This window comes from Leiobunum rupestre, chromosome 5, assembly GCF_980474605.1.
Source record: "Leiobunum rupestre chromosome 5, qqLeiRupe1.1.hap1, whole genome shotgun sequence".
Lineage (NCBI taxonomy): Eukaryota > Metazoa > Arthropoda > Arachnida > Opiliones > Sclerosomatidae > Leiobunum > Leiobunum rupestre.
The window spans coordinates 39,756,134-39,781,616 of NC_143388.1; the positions used below are offsets into that span (position 1 = coordinate 39,756,134).

The 25,483-nt window shown below is 34.5% G+C and overlaps 1 protein-coding gene across 1 annotated transcript; it reads left to right on the top strand.

The window, feature by feature from the left end:
- Positions 1–14,906: 14,906 nt before the first annotated feature.
- Positions 14,907–25,398, top strand: LOC149944445 (uncharacterized). Its single transcript, XM_090175350.1, has 2 exons — positions 14,907–15,094; positions 23,930–25,398. Exons 1-2 carry the CDS (start codon positions 14,990–14,992, stop codon positions 25,268–25,270), a joined length of 1,446 nt encoding a protein of 481 aa, XP_090031476.1. The 5' UTR covers positions 14,907–14,989; the 3' UTR covers positions 25,271–25,398.
- Positions 25,399–25,483: the final 85 nt, after the last annotated feature.

The following is a 25,483-nucleotide window of genomic DNA, read 5'->3' on the forward strand; positions in this document are numbered from 1 at the left end:
TCCTAGGCCCAAAAAACCTTGTATACAAAATTTTGGCGAAATCGAAAGGGGTCGGGTGTTAAAATTAAAAAAAACTAGGTCGTTTTGTCATGGTATGACCCTACTGCCAAGATGTATGTTCACAATATAATTAAATCTTTTTTTAATATTTTTAACTATATGGTGCGATTATTTGCTAGAAATATATATTTTGTACCCGAGTCTACGCTCTCGGTAAAAAAAAGTTAGATGACCTGGAAAACGCGCGAAAAGTGTTTAGTTTTGTGGGTTAGATAAATTTCATTGACAAAAATTCAATAGCGTCTCAAATTATGAATCTCATCCAACTAGTTGTGTGGTCTATGAAATAAGCTACTTAATTCATCCGGTTTTCACTTTAATTTGATAAATGGGATAAGTTAAACTAAGATACCAAAATGAAAATAAAATTAGTGCACATTACAACATAATTAAATAAAAATGTTTAAAGCGTTATTATTACTCCGGGCCAATCACTAGGTGTTTTGATTTTGTTTTAGATCTGAACAATTAAAAATAAATATGGAAATGTAACCTTAACAGGGGAACTAAAATTAGATATTTTAATATATATTAAGCATTTAGGTGTTGCAGCCGAAACCGGTAATATGACCATAAGTAATAAATAAGTGTGACATGAATGATTTTAAAAATTCAATAAAATATGACCAGACGTAATAAATGTGTTTTGGAATCCTTTCAAAATATGTAAAATGTACTTAAGACATTCGGATTGTGTGAACTTAAATGTCTTTGACATCTTATTTATTTTGGTAAGAGTTTACCTTATCCCTTTCAGCAATTTAACCTGAAAAGCGGATGAAGTACCTTATTTCATTAAGAACACTGAACACTACTAGTTGTAAGTCCGCCAGGCTATCCAGTTGGTAGATATACAGGGTGTCTCAATTGGCTCGATCAGGGATTTTTTCTCAAAATGTGTTAATCTAACATTTTCAGGGTACATTTGTTAGTTATGGAAGGCTTCGGTTTCTAAATTTTGGAAACATCGAACGATTTTACGCGGCTTTGGATTTTTTTACCGGTAGGTGTCACACAAAATAATACAATGGAATACTTGTAGAGCATAATCGAAAAATTAAAAGTATAACTGGTTCGGTCAAAAAAGCCTATTTTTCACTGATTTTGGAGGTCGTGAAAAAAAAAACAAGTTTTACTCTCTGTACAGTCGAAATAAGACAGAAAAACCCGTTGTCGGTCACGTTCAGAAAGGTATTTCTCAAAAACGGCCAAGGTTCAAATTTTCATTACTAATTTATTACTTCTGGTCAAATAAAAAAGTGTCAGTCTTATTTCTCAATTCCGGCCATACGTTGTTTCGAGTGGCACACTTATTGGTACAATCTATGACAAGAAGTAACTAATAAGTGTCACACATCATTTACTTCTAGTCTTACATTGTTTCGTAAAGTTTCAAACATATTTATTACTATTAATCATTTTTCTTAGAATTTAAAAAAAATTGTCGCACTTATTTAATACTCCCGGTCATATTTTGTTATTGGCACAATTATTTGTTACTTCCTGCCATAAAAAATATTTAGTGGCACACTTATTTATTACTTCTAGTCATACGTTATTGTTTTTGGGCGGGCTTTCAATAATTCCGTCGAAGCCCATCTAATTCAAGGTTTGCTTAGCTAGAGAACGTTTGTATGTAAAATTATTATCGTCTAAGTGGGAACTTTTACGTTTTTTATAATATATCAGTGGGGTTTTTAAAGTTTCCCACATTCCGCAAAATCCGATCCTGACTACATAAAGTTTTTATTGGCCAAAGTTTATTTCTGTCTTAAAATTATTTTCGTGTAAGTGGGCCAAAATGTTGTATAACTAATGTGGTGTGGTCTTTTTAATGAGTTTGGCTTCTAATTAAATTTTCTTTGAGGAATTTCATCTTTACTCAAAAATTAAAAATTTAGGAATGTAAACTTCCTAAATCTTTGAACGTAGTCGTGGGAACTTAAAAAATGTCACACATTCCGTTGAAACCAATCTCATTTTAAAAAAGGTTTTCTTAGCTACAGTTCATTGGGGTTTAAATTATTTTCTTACAAGTGGGGACTACTTTTACGTTTTGTGGAGACATAGACACACCTTTTTATTACGTTTGGCAAAAAGTTATATAATTATTCTGTTGTTGCCTTTTAATTAGTTTGGCTTCTAATGAGAGTTCTTTGAGGAATTTCATCTTTACTCAAAAATTTAAAATTTAAAAATGGTAACATCAAAAATCTTTTGAACGTAGTTCCGGGCACTTTTAGAAATTCACATATTACGTCGAAAACGATCTAATTTCGATAAAGGTTTTCTTAGCTAAAGCATATTAGTGTGTAAAACATTATTTTCTTATAAGTGGGAATTTTTATAATTTTGGCTTTTAATGAGAGTTTTTTGAGAATTTCATCTTTAGTCACAAATTTAAAATTTATAAATGGGAACCTCAAAAATCTTTTGAACGTAGTTTCGGGAATTTTACCAATTCACACATTCCGTCGAAACTGATTTATTTCGATAAAGACTTTCTTAGCTTTAGCTTATGTGTGTAAAAATTATTATACTCGAAACACTGTTAAAAATTTAAAGTCACCCGTTATTTTTGCTGGTGATTGTAAAATCAACCACTCGCCCGATTTTAATTCTGAGACCAGATTTGGATTCCTTGCATTTCGGAGCTCTAGATTCGACATCCACATTTTACTATTTAATTAGTTAACACCGTCAAAAAATTAGTATTTAAAATATAGAAAATTACGAAGAAAGCTGGACCTGCGTTCTAGTCAAATTTAAAGATAATTCATAAAAAATACAAAATCTAGTTGCAAATTGTGTTTGTGCCATAAAATAATTAGCGATTTGACCTGTATGTAATTGTAATTTTGTTTTTTTCTGGCTATTTCGTTCTCAATGCATCGTTAAGACTTGGATGCTTTTGTATATATCCGTATTTTACTTTTTAAACAAGTTATACAGTGAAGAGGTCGGTGTAATGGTTAAGGACGCGCGCTTTCGAGCCAATGGGTGAGAGATTCAATCTCGCTTCCGTTAATATTTTTTTTCATTTTAATTTTACTTTCAGTTTTAACATTTTCTCTGCTTTTTATATCAAATAAATTTTATTACTTAAATTCCTCGAATTCATTCTCTTGTCATTTTCATTCATTTTAGGCTCCTAACGCCATCTCGTTAAAAAAATAACTAAGAATTTTGGAATCGTTGTATTTTTCACTTAATATACCTAAGAATTTTGGAATTGCTGTGTTTTCACTTAATATACGTACGAATTTTGGAATTGCTGTATTTTTCACTTCATATAAATTGATTATTCATAATTTTGTTTAAATTTATAAGTATTTAAAATTTTAGTTTGAACATTTAATCCACTTTTTATACCGCGATCTAGTAACAAAAAAATAACTAAGAATTTTGTAATTTCTGTATTTTTCACTTATAATTATTTATAACTAGCTGAGAAGCCCGGCCTCCGGCCGTGCTTTCAGCTAGTTGAGTAAATTGGGGTTTAGAAAACGGGTACCAAATGCACTTGACATTAAATATGCAAATTAAATTATTTTTAAATAGTAAATAGGAATTTTTTTAAATTGCAAGCGGTTAATAGTGCAAAATATCATATCTTGTAATATTAACATATATTTGATTTTTTTGATTAGTTTAAGATGTAATTATGATAAAGCTTTTGGTACACAATATTTTTAGTTTATCCGTTTGGAGTAAGTATGTACAGGTTATTTGCAGCTCCAACTCTTGAGCACGCCACATAATGCATGGGTTTTCTAAATTAATTCCCGCAGTTTAAAGTGACTGTCCTTGCGCTTTATTAATTGTCATTGTGAAGCTAAGATTGATTGGAAATTGCAGGCGTTTAAAATCAAATGGCATATCGGTTGGTATTAAGGGTAGGCGTGGAATTAATACGGCCCGGGCAAAGGTGTCTGCGTGACACAGATAGAGAGGGGGGGGGTGAGAAAAGAGAACGAACGCAAGCGAAAAGGGTCGAAGGTCGTGCCATGCAGCAGCTAAGTGAGGCAATTAGAGCCAGAGAGATATACTCCCGTGTCTTTTAATATCCGCGTCTCTTGACAGCGTGAGGTCAGGGGTTTCGGTCTTGCGGTCACCGGTTATTAGTCCCGTGGTCAAAAACTACGAAGGTTAGCAATCTCAAGACGCCCCTATAACCTGACGACAGGGGTCACAATGCCACAGGTCAAATTTCGCGCGAATCGAGCAATTATCTTGGGGGTGCATAGAAGGTAACAAACCAATATATATACATACAAACATCAGATTTTATATAGATAGATAGTATTTAATTTCAGTAGTATTTCCAAAATTATTGTTAAAAATATTAAATTGCACTCTTTAAACTATAATAACTACTAACAATAAACAATCTGAGCAAACCAGGGCCTACACACGGGTACACGATTCATATTACAAAAATCTTATTTTGTTTCCTTGTTTTTTGAAAAACTGGCTCAATTATTGACAAACTTTTAGTGATACAAACATTTCATTTATAATATTTTTTTTAAAAATTAAAAGAGTGACTCAACCCAATTTTATAAAGCACCACTTATCATAAATGGCCATATATTATAACAAAAACAGCTCTTCGAACTGAAAAAACAGTTTAGAGCTTGTTATAGGTGCGGCCTTAAAGAATAATTTTATTTTTATATTTGATTAATTTGTCAAATTAATTGAAAGTTTTGAAAATATTCCTGCGAACAACAGAATGACGTCATTCTGCTTTCAAAAAAACAGTCCACCGCTCTTCCAATTTTTAACAAAAATCTTTGGTCAAATTTTGCCCACAAAGTTATCCATATTTATATTTATTTTCTTCACTACTCATTGAACATTAAATTTTAAAATTTATTATTCTTAGTTTATTTTTTGTTGCAGATTACTGCAATAAATAACTAATAATAATATATTTTATAAATTTACCATAAATTTACATAAATAAAATAAATCTTTGAAAAGAGGCCCCTTTGATATTTTTGCTTGGAGCCCTCTGACCTCTTAGCTACGCCACTGGTTACTCTAACATCAATGACGCGTGCGTCACTCGTGATATTAGCTCCGACGAACTGTTAATTGAGAATCGGATAATATACCTTTCTCCCATTTTAATATATTAAATATATATAATCCAAGCTACGCCCCTGATTTGGGCAGTTTTGAAAAATACTTTTATAAGCCCCTGAATGTCTTACATGATTGTTAAAAAGTCGCCCTTGTGTGTGTTCAATGAGGATGTGGGGACTTAAGCAAGCTTGAATTGTGGCGCCATCTATAATGAATAAAAGAACTATTTCAATTTCGAAATCCTCAATTGACCGGTGAAATGATTGTGAAATCTGAGGTCCCCACAAATAAAATCGGTTTTAAATATGTGGCGTAACGAGTGTTTAATTCCATTCACTATGGAACCTAATTAATCATCATATTTGCTACTAATTAAGCTTATAAAAAAAGGTCCCAACATATTTATTACAAACACTCGTGGCTGACTTGTCAATCGTGTACCGGTAAGCGTGTGCGCCCGAGCTGCGAACACGTTCGCGTTTTCGGAGCAAAGCGTAAATGCTGCGTACGCAGTTTCTTAGAATCAGGGAAAAGGTTTTTCCAAAAGCGCCCTCTTTTTGTCATTGGGTGTATTATAATTTTCTTTTGCGAATTGTGATTGTATGTGAAGAATCTTCGACGTATGGGACAGACCGAGTGCTGGGGGTTACGGTAAACGTCTCAACGCCCAAATGGCAGGGTTTCCACCAAATGTTCTCGGTACACATCATAGTATCATTTTGCAATCGCATCGGGCGGGTTTCGGACCCGAGCCCTCCTGCACGAAGGGCGAGTGTTCTACCCCAGAACCACCGATACATATTACGGTTATTTAAAATTATTAGCTTAGCTTAAGCGGAAGAGTATATTAATAGTTTTTAAAGTCTAAATCTTTACGTATGAAATCTTAAAGGTCAAATCTTATTTTAGCATGGTCGGCAGAGATATTGAGATAAGAGGGACAAAGGTTAGAATCCTTGGGTGGTCTACATAGTTATTTGTCTATCGGTATTTACTTCTCAAGTTAATTGGGTCATTATGAAAACAGCTCTTATGCCTTTTCGTTTTGCTTACCGTACTCGTAACTTCGTAGTTTATTTTACGTGTTTTCTTATCGGCTTTAAATGTGTGATACATTTTGATTAATGTGGTTACGTTGTATAAGACGCTTCCACTTTCGCGGCCGAATGGGGCTACAAATAAGTGATGGGGCCTTTATAATTTAGGGTTTTAAGAGGTTCCCGTGCAAATAAATGCCAAAAGAGTTTGTAGGCTTTCTTTGGCGCCGTGTAAATCACATTTATTTAGATCGGATTGCCCAAGCTGTCTTGTAAATTTACAAAGTGTAGGAGGAGAGAGAAAACTATGACTTAATGCAATAATTTACGTAACGTTTATTAACTCGAATCCACAATCAGTACACAAAATTTAACAATAGTAATAAACAACCTCTAGTTGTGCTACGGAGGGATTTTGAAGTGGACAGTACTTGAATTATGGGTGACGCCAAGCTTAGGGGCTTAGACCAGGCTATGGGTGACGCTGAGTTGAAGTTGAAGAGGGGGTGGTTTGGAACTCATTATTAAATTTAAGAGACATAGTGAGCGATTTATTGGACAAGTTCCATACGGGCAGATAAATGGACCTGGAGATCTTTAACAAATAATACATTTGCAAAAGTATAACACTGGAATACAATAAAGAAAAGCATAGATTTCATACAGTTACCAAAATACCTGAAGTTCTTGTCCACTGCTGCCGCGCACAAAATCCGCACAATTACCGCGCACCGCTTCAATTTGCTTTTCCGCACAACACCTTCTTCCACAGACGGACGGACTGATGCCACGCTCATCACCGGTTACGAAGAAACTCGTCCGCGCCTTCCAAAGATGTCCGTTGTCCGCTAAGACAATACTTTTTGAATGCCCCCGATTGGGGGGGAGGCCCTTTTTATAATACTCTTGGGTGGTTCTTTTTTCCCAAAAAATAGGCTAGTAGGCATTTTCCTGCTGCGCGGCCTTGACGGTTGATTGTCCTTTATTCGCTAGATGGTCGTTTTCTTCAATTTCGTGGCGGGAATTTCAAAGATGCAGATTGGGATTTTTGCCGTAAACATTTTAATATTTACAAAAATACACTTCTTTTCAGCTCGAAAAGTATCGGTTCGTTACAGTTGGTTTTATTTATATTGTGATAAGCGCTGTTTTTTAGCTTTCACTATTCAGTTAAGGGTTGTTGTGTGCGTTATAAGCCGGGAATTGTTAACGGTAAGGTGTTTTGGGTTTTTTCTATATTAATTTCCATTACCGTGGGTATATGGATTGACATTTCCTGCTTTTCTAAGTATTTGAATTACCTTGTTGTTTGATTGGGTTATTATTATATATTTTTTTCATATTTCTGCTAATACAATTTTTATTACTGTGGGTATTTAGATTGATTTTTTCTTGATTCCTAAGTATTTTATTTAACTTGTTACTTGGTTATTATTATATATTTTTCTATTGGTTATTTTTCTTCTTTTATTTCGTCTATCGAAAGTGTTGATAATGTGGGGGAGAATTCATGTCTACGATTTTTTATTTGCATGGATTTTTATTGGTTTCGTTGGGTGGTCGTCATGAGCCCACGCAATTTTTATTAATTCTTTCACTTATAGGTTTGGTTTTCGCTTTAACTTTTGTTTTCCATATAAATTTTATTATTTAGACCTATAATACAATGGGTTGGTTTTTGTCTATTGAATAGTTTCTTGCATGTATATTGTACGTTTCGTGAGCGTTCTAATAATTTTAATTTTTTTTTATATTTCTCATTTCGTTGCTTTGTTAATTTAATAACGTTTTGAGTCTAAAGTTGGTTTTTTGTTCTATTGATATTGGAAATTTGTTTAAGGCAATATAAATTGTAATATTTATAATAATCATAAAAAAAAATATTCTACTGGTTGGGATAGAATCGGGTCTACGTTTTTATGCGGCTGCTTTGAATATGGCGAAATATCGTTGAGTGCCGTGTCCAGTAGTTAATACGCCCAAGGGGAAATTCTTCCGAGGAGAGGTATATTTTGGCAAGCTTGCCTACTTGTTATATTCAATTTAGTTAAATATTAAATTTCCATTTTATAATTTCAAAAACTACTACTGCCGGAAATTAATATTAAAACTCTTAGTATTAGTATTATCAATATAGCGGCGGCAGGGTTTTTGGGGAGGTAGGCCAACCATATGGAGCCCCCCCCCCCCCCCCCCCCCCAAGCAAGTGGTGCAATTTTTGGGTAAAATGGGTACGCAACGAACAACTTAGAACTATAGTCAGTTGCAGGCTAAGAAAGACAAAATATATAGTACAGTCGGCGCAAGGATACCTCAGACCATTTCCGGGCAGTCAACCGCGCGAAATTTGAATTTGACTACTTTACGGTCAATTTCAAATTTCGTGATTTTCATCGTATTTTCGCGCCATCTAGAAACCGAAATTGGAATCTATTTTTTAATTTAATGTTTTCATGAGTTTAATTACTGAAAACCACCGAATTATTTTGCTAAAGAAGGTTCGATAATGGAAGCCCCAAATATTTTAAATAGACCAAGAGGTTACTTTAAAAAAGCATGATAAAGGTTTATTGTTAACAAGTAAAGAGAAAATCATAATTTTAAACGTCTATAGCTCATTTAAACAACGTTACCCCCAAGAAAGCGTGGTAACTATTTTAAAAGAAACTGCCGACGTAGAAATAAATATACAAAATTAAATAATAATATATACTATTGTAAATTTAAGAATGATAGGAATGCCTTATCTTTTAAATTTGCTCGCCACCACAATTATGAAATTAAAAATAAAGATTCCAATTTTGGTCTCTAGATGGCGCTAAAAGACGACGAAAAGAGCAAAATTCGATTTTGACCGTAAAATGGCCAAATTCAAATTTCGCGCGGTGGAATGACCGGAAACGATCTGAGGCATCCTTCCGCCGATTGTACTATATATTTTGTTTTTCTTAGCCTGAAACTGACTATAGTTATGACTTTAAACATTACCAAAAACAGAGTGCGTGTTGATCCTCTTTTGCGTACCGATAACACTAAAAAATGAGTGGTTATTTACTTTTTCTACGACTGAATTCAAGTCTATCAATTTCCATTAATTCCTTCGGTACTTCGCATGTACATCCCTTACATCAGAACTAACAACTTTACTAAAATGAATGTACGTAGGTACACTAACGAGGTAAGTAAAGTAAGTTTAAGAATCATTTATTTGTAAAGATAAAATTAAAGATAGAATTTGAATATAGTTGCGCTCGCGAAAAATTAAAACTAAAAAGTACACTACTGTCAAAGAAAATTTACTCGTACCTTTGAAAGGAATAAAATCAGCAGTGTCGTTAAGCGAATCACTCGCTTTGAATATTGAAAAATTAATAAATAAATAAATTATTTTGCAAACAAATTACAGAATTTGGAGGCCCATATATTAAATTTTGGAGGCCCATTAAGATGACTTTCGAGGCCACTATCAAAATTTCAAGCCTACTCCGGCCTAGTGCTGGCGCAGCTACTGAGTATTATACCTTATATTATGTAAATCCGAAAGGTATTATTTACGATTTGTGATCTGGTAACTTGGTAAGAATAGCTCAGCTTAATTATTGCCCATAGTTAATTAAATATAACCTGTTTAATAGAAGCTTCGGAGCAAAGAAGCAATGTACGCGCTAAAGTAGCTAGATATACGTCAAAGTATAGTTTTTTGGTGTAAAAGGTTATATCAAAATCGTTCATCTGGAACGAGAAAGCCGTTTGGATAGTACCTTTCTCCCTTAAGAGACGGCGACAGTGTCTCCGTAGTTGGCACTCGTCTTTTTTATATAACTCCCCCCCCCCCCTCTCTCTATCTCGCTCGCTTCACTCTCGGAGCAGCTCCGCCGATGCGACTTGTGTACATTGCGGGGAACAATTACTTCCTTTCCACTAATTTGTACGGCTAACCTCCTCCGCCCGCTCAAATTAGACGCCAGAGTTCTTGCACGAACTACGGGTCCTTCGTTTGTTAGATATTCCGAAGTCGAAGGAGATTCTGTTCACAAAAGAGTGGTTGTCACCATATCAAACGTCATAATTTGCCTGTAGTGACACGGACTATCGACCAAGCGTATCGACTCGTGATAATAATTGTTACGGAAACGGGTTCTATCCACAGAAAGGCCTTCATTCTAGCATCGCAACGGCATTAACCTCGTTGTCTCCTCTTCTCAAGAATGCGTTTGTGGTAGCGTTGCCAGATCAAAAATCTAGGCTAAAAAATTATCGATTTTCCTGGAAAATTATCGCACATTCCTTTTTGGCACTAAATTTTAATTCATACATAAATCCGTTGGATTTAGATGAATTTTTGAAAGCACTACGGGAGTTTTATTTCAGGGAAATAAACAAAATGTCTATTATAAATATTAACTGAACTTAATATGTTTAAAAATGTTTAAAAAAATGCGGTGACAGCTAGGAGCAATAAACTCACACTAAGGATAAAGCAGCACGTTCGGCAAAAAAAGTACAAGTTATATAAATTAATAATAAAATTGAAATAATTCGTAAGTTTTTAATACATTCAAAACATTTTCTTAAATTATCGTACGTTGAGGCAGAATTATCGAATATTGGTACGATATCGTACACCATGAAAATTATCGCACTGTGCTATAATTATCGTACGTCTCGCAACGCTGGCGTGTAATTGCCCAACTGGCGGTTGTTAGAAAACATATGTCTAATAAACTTAAAAACTTAAAAGGGAATAGAATATATGGAAGAGGTATTTGACTTTCCATTCGTCCAGGTTTAAACATCTATCTAATGGTTGTAAAGCTAGAGTCTAAGCGCGTTACATCCATTGAAATGATAGTTCAATATTCATATCATTACCGGATGTAAATAACTTTATGCGGAAAAAAGATTGCGCAACAGAGAATAAGTTGACTTAAAATTCCATCGTAAGAAGTAGCTCCTAGAAGAAGCCTTCCAGTAAAAAAATAATTCATGGTTCCTTAAAAAGCTTTCCATAAAATCAAGGAACAATGTATTTCAACTTAATGAGACTGACAATGTTGTGATTATTATTAACGTCAATCCCAAAACACTCATGATCGAAATTTAAGCTTTTATTAAAATTGTTTTTGGTCACTTTCATTTTACATCGCCCGATCTCCTAACGGTTCTAACTATTTTTTAATAATGTGGAAGCTTATTTAAAATATTTAATTTTAAACTTAAAAGAGGCTTCAGCACACATCGATGTCTCAACATGGTAATTTCCCTCATTATCCCTTTGTACACTCTTAAATACATTCTGCACAAAACCAAAGGGTAAATATAGTTCATAGTTCAAGATAAATTTAAAGCTCTAAAACGTATGAAAACAAAAAAATTCTTTAGAAACCCGGGTTCTTGATTTATTTATTTTTATTTTCGATTCCCCAAACGTTCGCTCAAAATTTTATCTGTAGAAACATGATTGTTGAAATTCGCTTTAACCATAACCAAAACCTGCTTGGTGCATCCCGACTATGGCGGACATCATGACTATAAGCGAAAAATAATATATTACCTTAACGCTTCCGCAAAACTGGTTTTAAAATAGGGTCAAGAAAAAGAGAACCACCTTTGGGCTAAAGGTAACAATGATCACGGTTAAAAATGTAAAAAAGACCAACAACGTTTGGGGAAACTACAATATATTTATTTAGGTACCTTCGCCTTGAAGGCCTATCGGCCGAATTACCCCGTATCGGTTTAATTTCCTAAATAAATATATTTTAGTTTCCCCAAATGTTGTTGGTCTTTTTTACATCTTCAACCATGTTCATTGTTAAAATAAGGTCACCAGACAATTGACCATTGTATAATGTTTTTAACATGGCAGTCATTAAAGTTATCGCTTTATTTTCGCTAATCTTAAACCTCGAATGGAGCTTTGACTGACGAGAACTTGGCGAAGATAGTTTCAAACTCAAAGAACGAGCTCAAGCAAGATTTGTTTTCAAAAATATCAAAGGGGGGAATCTAATCTGTTTTCGTTACCGTTCAGTTGTTCAACGGTAAAAAATAATAATCAGCTAGGTCAATACCCAAGGCACCACCTGAGGCCCAAGTCGTCTAGCGATTTTTATTGCCTTTAACAGGTGGCCGGGTTACAATGCCTAGCAGTGGCGTAGCCAGAAATTCGTCAAGGGGGCGTCGAAGTATGTGAATGTTAAGAGGGTGTCGAGAAGTAGCGTGGGAATTTTGAACAGTCAAAGGTAGGCCCCAGGGGGGTCTGGACCTGTGGTGGAAAGTCCTTCATGCCAGCTCCCTACACTAACCTCAACATGTTATTATGGAAAGGGTAGTATATGCTTCTAAATAAAGCGAAAGCACAGAAGGCGAGTGCAATGAAACAAGCTCTACGATACCGCAACGTGAGCCAGGACCAATATAACAATGTTTATCGTCGAATTATACCCGGTTTGCAAGGAGACTACACGCTCGGTTAAGCCAACGCCATATAGGTCAACAATTCTTTCCATGCACAGCGAGAGTTTAAAGACCTTTTTAAAACGGACTATGAAGTTAATGCTACCGACGCCTTTTGACAAATTAACAGCTATGAAGACTCTCAAACTATACCCTAAATAGCCGATTTACTAATCGTATTGCCACAGCTTACTAAAATCAACGCGATTTATTTCAAAGGCAACTGGACGCCGTTCGAGAGATTACAAAGTAGGAATTAAAGCTTTTCAAAACGAAGGAGCTAGTGCCATTGAAACAACTTCGATGCGCATCGACCATGAATTCGAGCACGTTGACAGCGACGTTTTAAAAGAAGTACTGCTACTATACCGTACACCGGAAACACCATGTACATGGTGTTAGTCCTTCCACGTGATTCCTCGCCACCGCTCAATGTAACTGACTCGCGTTTAAGCGGGGATTCTTTGGCTAAGGCTGCGTAAAGCGCTGTTCTGACGAGGGTGATCGTTACCCTCCTTAAATTTCAGGTTGAATTCCACTTTCATGGATTCCGTGGATTTCAGTGGCGTCGGTTTGATTACGGGGATGGAATCGTCTTCCATCGTGCAACAGATGGTCATTGAAGTAACGGAAGAAGGCACTGAAGCTGCGGTGGCCACGGCCGCAGTGGATGCTGCTGCTGCTGGGATTTCCACGAATCAAGCCAAACCTTCAAAGCGAACAAACCGTTTACATTTTACATGTACCATTTTCCAACGAACACAATACTTTCTATTGGACGATACGTTATTGTTCATTCTTAGTTTTTACTCAACAACAACAGCCCTTATTAAAATTAAAATGCTTCTTCATTTAACCATTTACCTTTCTAATTTAAAAAATAGATAATAAATGTTATTCTTAATCTTTGTTAATTTTAATATAATAATCCTTTAATAATAATCAATAAATTTTATAATTACCACACTCCTTATATTAAATTTCAATACACTTTTAAGAAATTTAAAAGTGATCACGAAAGGTTTTCGTAAATGTACACTTTCTGTGGGTCCCTTTCATAGGATTTTGAACCTTTAAAAGTTAAAAGATTATCATCAATAATTCACGACAATCAAGGAAATAACTTATAACCAGGGAAACAGAGCGGAAAATATGCGTGTGATGTCACTAAAGAAGCATAAATGAACTAAGTTCCTGCTTCATTTCAGTGAAACAAGACTTCTATAAACAAAAAATGGAGACGTTAACAAACACAAAAATATCTTAAGTGTTGCCCGCACCTCCCAATGATATTACAACAACGTGTAATCGGCAAACAAACTTGTAGCTTTGACTGAACTAAAGTTCTTACGTAACTGGGTTCAGAGTTAGCCTAACCAAAGGCTGTACTCAGTTTTGTATGCCTTTAATCGTTCAACAGAGTATAAGGAAGTGGCTCGTAACTCGTGCAGCAACAATCCGTCAGCAGTGGCGGCATTAACCACAATTGTCACCACTATCCACAGAGGCAAACCACCCAGCGGCTTTACGTAGTGCAACAACGCATCCGCTGTCAAATCTCCTCTTTACAGAATCTGTTAAAGCATAAGGAACATAATCACTCGGAAGATTGCATTTGAATAGTATTTCCATAGAAAAATATTCACTTGATACTTCCCTGTGATATGTAAAAAGCTGGTTACCATGAAAACCAAATCAACTGTAGATTTTCAACGCCGGGAATTCCTTCCGGTTTTTCTGTACTTCCGTTTCTCACCTCTAAAGTTTAGAACACTTTTTTTCGTCGCGGAGTTCGTTGTGACGTAATTTACTTCATTTTTCGTGAACTAGGTTTCATTATTAATATAATACCTTTACAGCATACTTACGACTATATTTATATATATATTTATATATTATATTATTTACATGTATTTAAAACTATTGTACCGAGCCTCTATCAGAAGATTTTTAAAAGTGATTTTATGATTTACGTAATAGCGAGATTAAATGTTAACAGAAATGCGTGTACGCCTGCTAAGTTTCATTTTGTGAGGATAATAGGACCTTTTAAAATCCCACGCGTTCCCGCTAATCGTTTGTTTAAGCAGGCTTAATATCTTATCTCGCACCCGCTATCTAAGCCAACATTACTCATAACTGTACTGTTAATTTCCTAACAAAAGAGAAATGAATGTGTCATTTCACTATCTTTTAATTTCAAAAGTACCCTCTGTAATAAACGGCTTGAATTCTTCCGTATCTCTGTTTCCTCTCATCATAAAGGCGTCGCTTGCTCGACAGAAAACCAATGATGGTCCAAAATCTACAATTTTAAATCTAAGATTTTTTTATTCTGGAAGATGGATTTTAGGTTTCCTTTGCCGTCTCTGAAAGAACTGTGTTTCATTCGGAGCTCTATTTGTTTGTGGAGCACGGAAAACGTCGCGGAATTGATAATTGAAAATGTGAGTAAACATTTAGATTTCGTCTTATTGCCAAAGGAGGATTATAACAATTAACAAAATGCTTACGGGAAAACAAAATTTTCTATAGAAGCCTTTAGGGATCGTTCAAATATTACGTCAGATATTATAGTTCTATACCCGAACCCAAATTGGGAATTATTTTAAAGTCGAAATTTATAAGGTATTTCTGAGGGGTTACTCATTTATTTAATAATGAAAACGTTTGAGTAATCGATTATTTGAATTCGATTATAATATGCTTTTCTAATGAAAACGAAAATAAGCTTAGTTAATTATCATTGGTAATCAGCAGAATTCAAAAGCAATCACTGATAATTGGTAATAATCATATGTTGGTTAAACGTTATCTAATTAAAATCAACGGCTTTCATTGGTTAAAATTGGGCATCTGCAGAATATAATTAAAATATGAATTTAAATTCATTTTTAGACAAACCGAAGTTTTCCAGTAACCTGGTTTTGGAAATAAGGTAGCGACACGCGCACGATTTTTTTAAAAGGCGCCTTAGTCAATTGGTACGAAATTCAAGTATCAAAAGCACGTACGCCGGTTAGTTGGGTCCCGGCAATTGGCCACAAATCTCACTTAAATTTTAAATTTCTTAATGCAACCTAAAATGTAGTTGGCTAAACATATATACCGGGTGTTTCAGGGTAGTCAGGCACAAATTTACAGGGGTGCTCTTTGGGTAACAAGGAGTGAAAAAAATTATAACAAACGTTTTCCTAAATTGAACCGTCAGTCTCCAAAACATCGATAAACGCTCAAATATGCAGTTTCCATTAGTCCTTGGACCAATTTTTTTATTTCATTATACATATCTTTTTCGATAAAATACAAATGTGCGTTATTAAATGAAAAAAGTAAGCTACGTGTAGAAATACGTTTTAACAATAACCAGATGAGGTGGCTGAGTGGTTAGCACTTTATCCTCGCAGCTAGAGGAGCCGGGTTCGATCCCAGCTAGTGGCACTGGGTGAAAATCCGGGACCACTCCTTCTGCGTAGAGATTGTAAGTTCTCTCCCCACTGGTTAATGGGGTTTTCCACCGAGATCTTCGGATTCCCCTTCCCATAAAAACTTGCTGAGTTTAACGGTAATAGTTAGTGTAGGGAGCCGTTGGCTCGCGTGGCATGAAGGGCTTGCCACCACCCTCCTACGCATTGTAACCCGGCCACCTGTTACTTGATCACGCACAAGCACCATTGCTTATGTGGTCGAAGGTGGTGCCTTGGGTATCAGCTCTATTTAGCTCTACGCCTTTTAAAAAAAGGGAATTATTGAATTACGTATTTTTAATCTTTTAATGCCATAAGTTAGTACAAATTTAACACCTTCTGACGCGTTTTCGAACGTATCTAGCTAATCTCCGTGTTTTTTTCTTTCGGGATGCTAGTACACTGACAAGGATACTATCCGAGGTGTAAGACGCCTATTTTGTTTAAACTCGCGTGTTTGGTAGACCTTCATGTAACTTGAAAACCCCAAATTTGAAATGTCTCCATTAGCAACCGTTTTGCAATGCCAACCAAAAATGTTTTTGACCAAAAAATAAATAAAAAAATAATTAAAAAGTTCGAAATTGATCAAAGGTTGATTAATTTAGATTGATGTGATCAATATGGGTGCAAATGAACGAAAATGGCTAAGGCTTCAAAAATGTAAGAGAAAATGAATAAAATTTGCAAAAAATGACACAATATCTCTAAATGTGTTAATTTTCTTGAAAAGTAAAAATTTTTTACACATTTGACCAATTTTTATCAAAATTATTAATTTTGATTAAAAATGAAAAATTTTTATAAAAATTTATTAAACTCGATTTACTGTGTAAAATCGGTGTAATGTCTAGAAAAATATTCGATAAAATTTGATTAATTTTGATCAAATTAGAAAAAGATGATCAAAATGAACAAAAATTTAAAAATGTAGATAAAATGTACGAAAATGACTAAAATTGTCAAAATATCTGAAAAAACGTTAAAAATAAAATTACTTTTTTTAAAATTTTATAAAAAGCAGGGATTGTGATAAAAATCATTACATTTCTATAAAATTTAATTAGTCTTTATTAATTGTGAAAAATTGGTACATAATATCGAAAAATATATTTTATTAAAATTCAATTTTATTAATTTTAGTCAATTATATCAACTTGACCAAATAACAAAAAGATAAACAAATTGAACAACAGTTTAAACTTTTTAGGGCGAATGATATCTAAAATTGTCATAACATCTTTTGTTTTAAAATATTTTTTCCAAAATTGATACAGTCTCTTAAATTTGACCAACTTTGATCAAAACTTAGTTTTTTTGATCCAATTAAATAAAAATTAATTAAACTTGAAATATTTAGAAAAAATGGAGTAAAGGTTTTCACTAATTGTGTTCAATCTGATCAAAAAGTATGAAATAAACCAAACTGGCTAAAAATAAAATAAAATATGAAATAAAATAGATAAAATATTTCAAATTTGATGTAAATAATTAAATTAAGGATTTGATAAAATTTGATAAAAAATTAAAACATTTTGCATTAAATGAGATCCAATTAGACAACAATAGATTAAAATAAATAAAATGGGGTAAACTCGTGTAAAAATTTATGAACAATAATATTTCATAAAATTGGACTACTTTAGGTCGATATGATTGTTATAGATGAATAAATGGATCACAATAGATAATATATGTTAAATTTTAAGTAAATAGGATTGATCGAACCAAATTTTATAAAAAATTAATAGTTAGGTTAGCAGTGCTATATGCGTTGTTAAATTGTAGGTGAAAATAAAAACTAATTAATTTTTTTAAAAATTTAATGATTTTAATCACAATGCCTGCTTTTAACTTGATAAAATTCATTAAATGTTATCAAATTTTAAAAAAGTAATTTTATTTTTAACGTTTTTTCAGATATTTTGACAATTTTAGTCATCTTCGTAAATTTTCTCTAAATTTTTGTTCATGTTGATCATCTTTTCCTAATTTGATCAAGTTGATAATTGATCAAAATTAATGAAATTTTATCGATTTTTTTTTCAAAATTGGTCAAATGTATTTAAATTTGTTACTTTTGAAAAAAATTCACACATTTAGAGACATTGTGTCCTTTTTCGCAATTTTATTCATTTTCTCTTACATTTTTGAAACCTTAGCCATTTTCGTTCATATTCGCCCATATTGATCACATCGATCAATATTAATCAAATTTTGATCAATTTCGAACTTTTTAATTATTTTTGTTTTTTATTTGTTTTTAGCATTTTCAATTTTTTTAAATTTTTTTAACATTTTTACAGGGGGTACCCTTAAATTCTATCAGATTCCCATGTTATTTTCCACAGTAAAAATTCCTTTTTGTGTAGTCAAAAACATTTTAGGTTGCCATGGCAAAACGGTTGCCTATGGAGAAAAGTTACATGAAGGAGTACCAAACACCTGAGTTTAAACAAAATAGGTGTTTTACACATCGGGTAGTCTCCTTGTGAATGTAGTTGGTTTGTATAATTACTGGTCTCATTAAATAGTTACCAAAAAAAGATGTTTTTAGTCTAGAGGTTTAGTCTATATTACATGTTCTAATAATTTTTTGGACGGGTACGAGGCTCAAATTTGCAATAAATTGAGGGGCCTCAACAATAAAATTCACATTTCGTATCTTAAACCTGCTATGCTAAGGTGTACTTCACGAATGCAGAATATGCCGATATGCATCTTAGGTGTGGACTCTCTCAGGGAAATGCGTTGGAAGCGCGGCGCTTGTATCAGGAGAACTTTCGTCAAAGACAGCTTCCAAATAGACGGCGGTTGATAGACGCTTAAGAGAAACTGGGAAAATACAACCCATGGGACCTGCTACTGCAGAAGGAGACGTTACAGAAGACGTGAAGAAACAAGTACTCATTATCTTCGAGGATGATCCTACGACAAGAACGTCATTTGCGAGTCAACCATGTATTTGTCTGTCGTATCCTTCGAGGACACCAGTACTACCCATTACATTTACAAAAGGCTTAATCTTTAAATCAGGCCGATTATCCAAGACAAGTAAATTTTTTTCAGGGGTTTCAGGAAAAGACAATCGACTATAAATGGGTAAAAACGCCTTTAGTATCTGACGAGGCTAATTTTCCCGTGACGGAATCTTCAATTTACAAAATCGTCATGTTCGGCAGCAAGAAAATTCGCCGTTTAGTCTCAACGTTTGCTTAGGAATTGTTGGAGACCATTGAATTGGACCGTATTTTCTACCACCAAGACTAACCAGTGCTTTAAGCCATCGAATGTGGTTTGTGCACGACGAAGCACCCCCTCATTTTAGCCTTGATGCCGAGTTCTTTCAGAGGTGGATAGGCCAAGGCGGAACTGTTTCATGGCCAGCCAGATCTCCTGATTTGAGGCCATATCAAGGACTTGGTATACAAGACTGAAGTTCGAGACGTTGAAGACTTACGTCACCGAATAGACGCCTACGACAAAATCGGAAACACTCCGGAAATCTTTCGTAAGGCGCGTCCAAGCTTGCTAATGGGGGCCATTACCGAACAACTTTTGTAAATACAATGATAAACCATAAAACCAAGAAATTAATTGTTTACTGTGTCTCTTGGAAATTTAAATGACCTACACTCTAAAAAAGGTTGGGTTAAAAATTACCCAAATTGGGTAAATTTTTACAAAAATCTGGGTGAATATTGCACCTATCCAGGAACTTATTCACAAACTTATCGAATTTCATTTTAAACTGGAAATTTTGACAAACAGTTTTCAAAACTATGAAAATCTTCTTATCACAGATTGTTTTACATGAGTCAAAAATTTTGGTCTTAAGCTAAATTAACAAAACATTTATCCGGAAAGATTAATTTCAAAATTAGGAAATTTATCACAGTGGAAATATAGTAAACGTGGTCTGATACTATTCTCACCTAACATAAAGGTGGACATCTTTTAGACGAAAAAGGGTATTTTAAAAAATGAAAGTTTACGAAAAATATTCTTGGAAGATAACTGATTTATTGATCCCTTTCCCAATAGGTGGTTCATCAGCAATAGGGTAAGCCTCCGTGTTGTACAAGCTATTTGTTAGAACATGCTACTAAATTTACCAAAATTATTTAAAGTTAGAAAAACATAATATAATGAAGTGTGTGTTTTGTCAAAATTAATAAAGGACCTAGAATTCAATATTTCAATATCGAAATAGATATTTTCTGAAAACAATTCTAGACCATAATAGTCATAAAATATGATTTTATGTATAATGAGACTTCAAAGAGATTTTACAAAAACATTACCAAAATAAATATGCACTTACATTTTTATAAATTAGGTACATTTCTCTAATTCGCTAAAAAAGTTCAAATTTTTCCAGAAATCTCTTATATATTAACTTGTAAAGGACAAAATTCCACCAATTCCACTCATTCTATCCATAAATTCAAGAAAAAACCAAAAATGGTTTGAAAATAAGCTATATTTCTGTCTCCCTTAATTTAGTTTCAATTTTTTCCAGAAATCTGTTATAAATTAACTTTGTAAAGGTCAAAATTCCTCCAATTCCACTAATCCTATCCAAAACTTGAAAAAAAAAAACAAATATGGTTTGAAAATTAGCTATATTTCTCTGTTTCACTAAAATAAGTTGAAATTTTTTTTCCGAGAAACCTGTTAAGGTTTTAATTTTTTTCAGAAATCTGTTATATATTAACTTGTAAAGGTTAAAATTCCACCAAGTCCTCTCATCATATCCATAAATTGATTAAAAAAAACAAAAATGGCTTAAAAATTAGTTACATTTCTCTGATTCGCTAAAATAAGTGGAATTTTTTTTATCTAATTAACGTAATTACGTTAATTAGTTCTTGTTTAAGCCTTATTACGTATAGGAAATGCATCAAATTTAGTTTAGAACGCAATGCAATGTTTTAAAATATCTAAGCTCATACTGCTTATAGCTAAATTAAGAATAATTTAAAATTTGCATTTAATTCAATGGTTGTTTTGTTGAATTTAAAACTAAAACTCAAACGTTCCTGGAACATTCTTTAATTAAAAAAAAAGTTCCTGACATTTACCAGAAAAGTTTTCGTTTCGACTATTTGGCTTGTAAACGTTAAATGAACCAATACTGGAGTTTTACCAGTTTTTGCTTTTATTTTACCCCAGTTGGGCAATAAGACAAATCCGGCAAATAACCCAAACCAGGAATTCATACCTCTAACTTGGAATGGTTATCTCGCCCGATTATCTCTATCTAGGGGACCGTTTTTTTCCCATAATTTTGACGTCAGAGCATACGTGTTTTCTCATACGATTTTCAATGGTATTAAATCCTAGTTTCAGATAATTTCATCCCCCTGTGTCGAAAAAGGGTTCAAACATATTTTTGCTTTTCCCTTCGCTATCGCTCTATTGATAGCGACGGCCCCCTCGTAATTCAGACTTCGCGGTTCTCAAGGGCATTGTAACTGCTGACAATTTTGACAGCGCTAACAATGCCGGACTTAATCCTTCCACATGGAGAGGTCGGGAGAGCGAGCTGACCCGTCGCTATCAATGGTGGGGTTTCAAACCCTAAATTTCGAAATGGCCAGGGAGTCGAACAACAAAAAACTACAGTTGTAAAAACGGGAGGTTGCGCGGGGTAAAACTCCTAAAGAGGGGAGACGCGTGCGAGGGGGCGATTTTTTTTTTCTCATACACGTCACTGAAAACGGTCCCCGAGATCTTACCATAGGGAATACGGCCGGATAACCATTCCAAGTTAGAGGTATGAATTCCTACCCAAACACATAACCCTTTCACAATAACCCAAAAGTCTTAGAACAACCCAAAATGGGTTAAAATTAATTCAAACTGGGTAAAAATAAATTTTACCCAAAATATTTAACCCAATCTTTTTTAGCGTGTAACAAATTATTATTTTAAATCGTCACGATAGCATACTTCTAGAGGATAACGGTTAATAAGCTTTTTGCTGGTAGAATTGTTTATTCACTTATCTCAAAAGACGGTTTTACTCCTTGTTACTCAAATAACACGAATTTCTACCCATACGCAACTATTAGTTCTGGGGACGTCGTGTTAGATTGGTACACAAGACTGAAGTCCGCAACATTGACGACCTACGACAACGCATTATTAATCGAGCTTTGCTACCGAAACGGATCTAGATGACGCAACGGTGCCGAACCGGGGGGGGGCTCGAGTTTCGGGGGGACCCCGCTAACCATAAAAAAAATAAATAGGGGGCCTCATAGAGATTTTTGTGGGGGGGGGGGCTCTGAGTTCTCAGCTACGCCACTGCCGAACCGTATAAGGGGTTTAATTACGTTAAGCGTCTGCTTAAGTTTCTAACTTCCTAGCTTCCACAGTGAAATAAATTTGTACTTCAATGAGTAGTTCCACCCGCCGCCGTTAGGGAGCGCAACGATAGTTTTCGGTGATCATTTTGTACATATTTTGTAATTCAGATAAATTTGTTCTTATGGCATTTGAAGAGTAAAGAACTAAATTCAATAAATAACGTTCTTTGAATTGACGTGGTCTGGTCTCTATGAACAACCATGTTATTGTTAGCTTCTACACGTAGAATAATTCTTTCAACTACAAACGAGCTTTTGATACTAGTGATCGTTTTCTTATCTTTTCCGATAAAAAACCAAATGCTAAATAAAAGGAAACAATTGGGTCCCAGGAATAGTAGAAACTGCACATTTTGCTCGATTTTCAACGTTTTGGAGGCCGATTTTTGACAGGAAATTACTCGGATACGGTTCAATTTAGTAAAACGTTTCTTAGGACCTTTTTCTCTGCTTTTTACCCAATGAACATGCCTGTAAATTTGTGCCAGACTTCTCTAAAACACTGTATATACATTTTGACAAGTCAATTTTAAGCTTAAGTATTTACTCCATAAAATATCGATTTGGACTCTGAAATCGTTACAAGTCATTTGGAATCTCCTTAAAGAAGTGAAATGTTATTCTTTGAAGCTTGTTGAGCTAGGTTAACGATAATAGTTAGTGTAGGGAGCTGTTGGCTCGCGTGGCTTGCAGGGCTTGCCACCACCCTCCTACGCATTGCACCCGGCCACCTGAATTAAAGGCATTAAAAGTCGCTCGATGACTTAGGCCTAGGGTGGTGCCTTGGGTAATAGCCTAGCTGATTATTAACTTTGAACTATTTTTCGTGTTTAGGGTACATGAATTTTGAGAGATTGTTTTAGATCGGAATTGTTTTTAGTAATATTAAAAAAAAATCAGGGTGAATGGCGCTATTATAATTGAGGAAGAGATGTTGTACTCTTAGTTACGCCATTTTAAACCATCTGGCGATTAGATAATAAATATTATCTAACACTATTTAAAGTTATGTTTTATGTTAAAAATATGAGCGATAGTTTAATAAACAAATAGTATTATTTACAGTTGGTTTTCAGATTTTTTTGTTTTAAAATGATAATGTGGACACCATCTGGTAAGACTAAAATAATTTAAAAGTCGACCTCTAATGGCGGAACCCCTTTGGTTTATTATTCTTGAAATTACTGCCCAATGTGTTGGACACTTTTATTTATACAATCACAGCTAAAGTGGTTTTCTTGGGCCCCGAGTTTTCCACTTAAAGCGCACCTAATTTTCTAGCAGTGAATATTCCTAACACCGAATTTTCCGGAAGCCACTTTTCCAGCACCGAACCTTCCTAAAGCCAAATTCCCTGCACCGAACCTTCCTTGATCCCTCTGCTTCCTTCTTTAACATGAAATTTGATAATTACAATTAAAACATATATTTTTTTGCATAGGTGGTCAGCAAACAAGAGTTCTTGAAAGAAAATGGAGATTTATATTATTCAATTAGCGAAAGTCGAGAAATCGAACTTCAAAAAGCCTGGACTCTCTTGAAGAATCGCCTCAATGAGAACGTGCTCGGTCTCCCTTTACCTCCTCCCTTACGAGCCGACCTCTTGAAATATACCTCTCCAATCGCCTTAGAAATTGAGCAGTGGTTCCAAAGAATGGTTCCATTATTGGTGGAGAAGAAAAAGAACGTATTAGACACGATAAAGCAAAAATCGGAGACATTTGGTCAGTACTTACTCAATGCCACTTCCTCGAAAGAGTCAGACACAACGAAGACGATAACAAAATACTACTTTCGAAGATTGAATTGGAACACTCTGGGAATAATCAGCAACAGTAATACGGCTTTTACTATTGTGAATGATAATCGCATCGCTCCTAGCATCAGGATGAGAGTAGCCCAAGAATTCTGTTTGGAAAACCACGTTGTTGATTTGATGGAATTCCAAGGCCACGAAATTGCTTCTCAATCTGATTTTAAGAGGACTTTATTCCAAAGCCGCGAGGGAGAGCTGTATTGGTATGGAAACTGCGATTCTTTGGTCCAGTCTTTCTGGAACTCCTTGAAGAAAAGGGAACGGAGAAGAGCTTCTTCATTTTTCCCGGCGAAGTTGATCTCAACCGAGACGAACAGATTCCTCCTAAATCGAATGCCGTTGATGGAGCAAATAAATTATCTAGAGAAGGGAGCCTATCTGAAGCTCTTGGAATGGCCTTATCAGAATATATTCATCGAAGTGACCGCGACCAATATTGAAAAGCTTTCTGATAATCTCTTTTATCGCGCTCTGGATCACTTGTGGGAAGGAGTGGCCATTCGGGGATACCACTCCATTTGCGCTGACGTACTTAATTCCTATTTATCATTGTTACCTTTAAGCGTAGTTTTAATATTCTCCGCGGTTAAATTAGCCGACATTCTGTTTTTCAAAGAATTGCAAGCCGAAATTGTGTTAAAATTGTCGCGCGTTTTGGACATTGGTAAACAAATTAAGTATGATTTAAAAAACTCTACATTTTTGTTAAATATTCATCGCGATTTCGAAGACTACGACACCAGAGAGAAAAGTAACGCGGTTCGATTAATTAAGGCGTTAATTCGTCAATACGTCTTGCTTTCATCTTTGGACTATCCGGGCCTAGAAAACCATGTTCGTCAGTGTTGCGATATCTTTGAAAAACGTCGTGGTGTGTCAGAGTTTTATTGTTGTAAGTTTTCTCTTCTACAATGTTTAAGACTGGAGACACAGAAAAAAGAACAAAATTTTCCAAAGGATCAATAAAAAGTATTGGTCGATAGCCCTTCTTGGCGAAATTTTGGTTACAATTTGGCCTCAATTAATTTATGGTTAATATTTTTAACTATTAATTAATGTTTATTGAATAAGGTTTAATTTATTAATTGCCATATTTCTCTGACTGTTTAAGTTTTCAATTTAAAATTGTAGTTGATTAAAATGGAAAATAAAGAGACTCAATTTTATTTCGTAAACGAT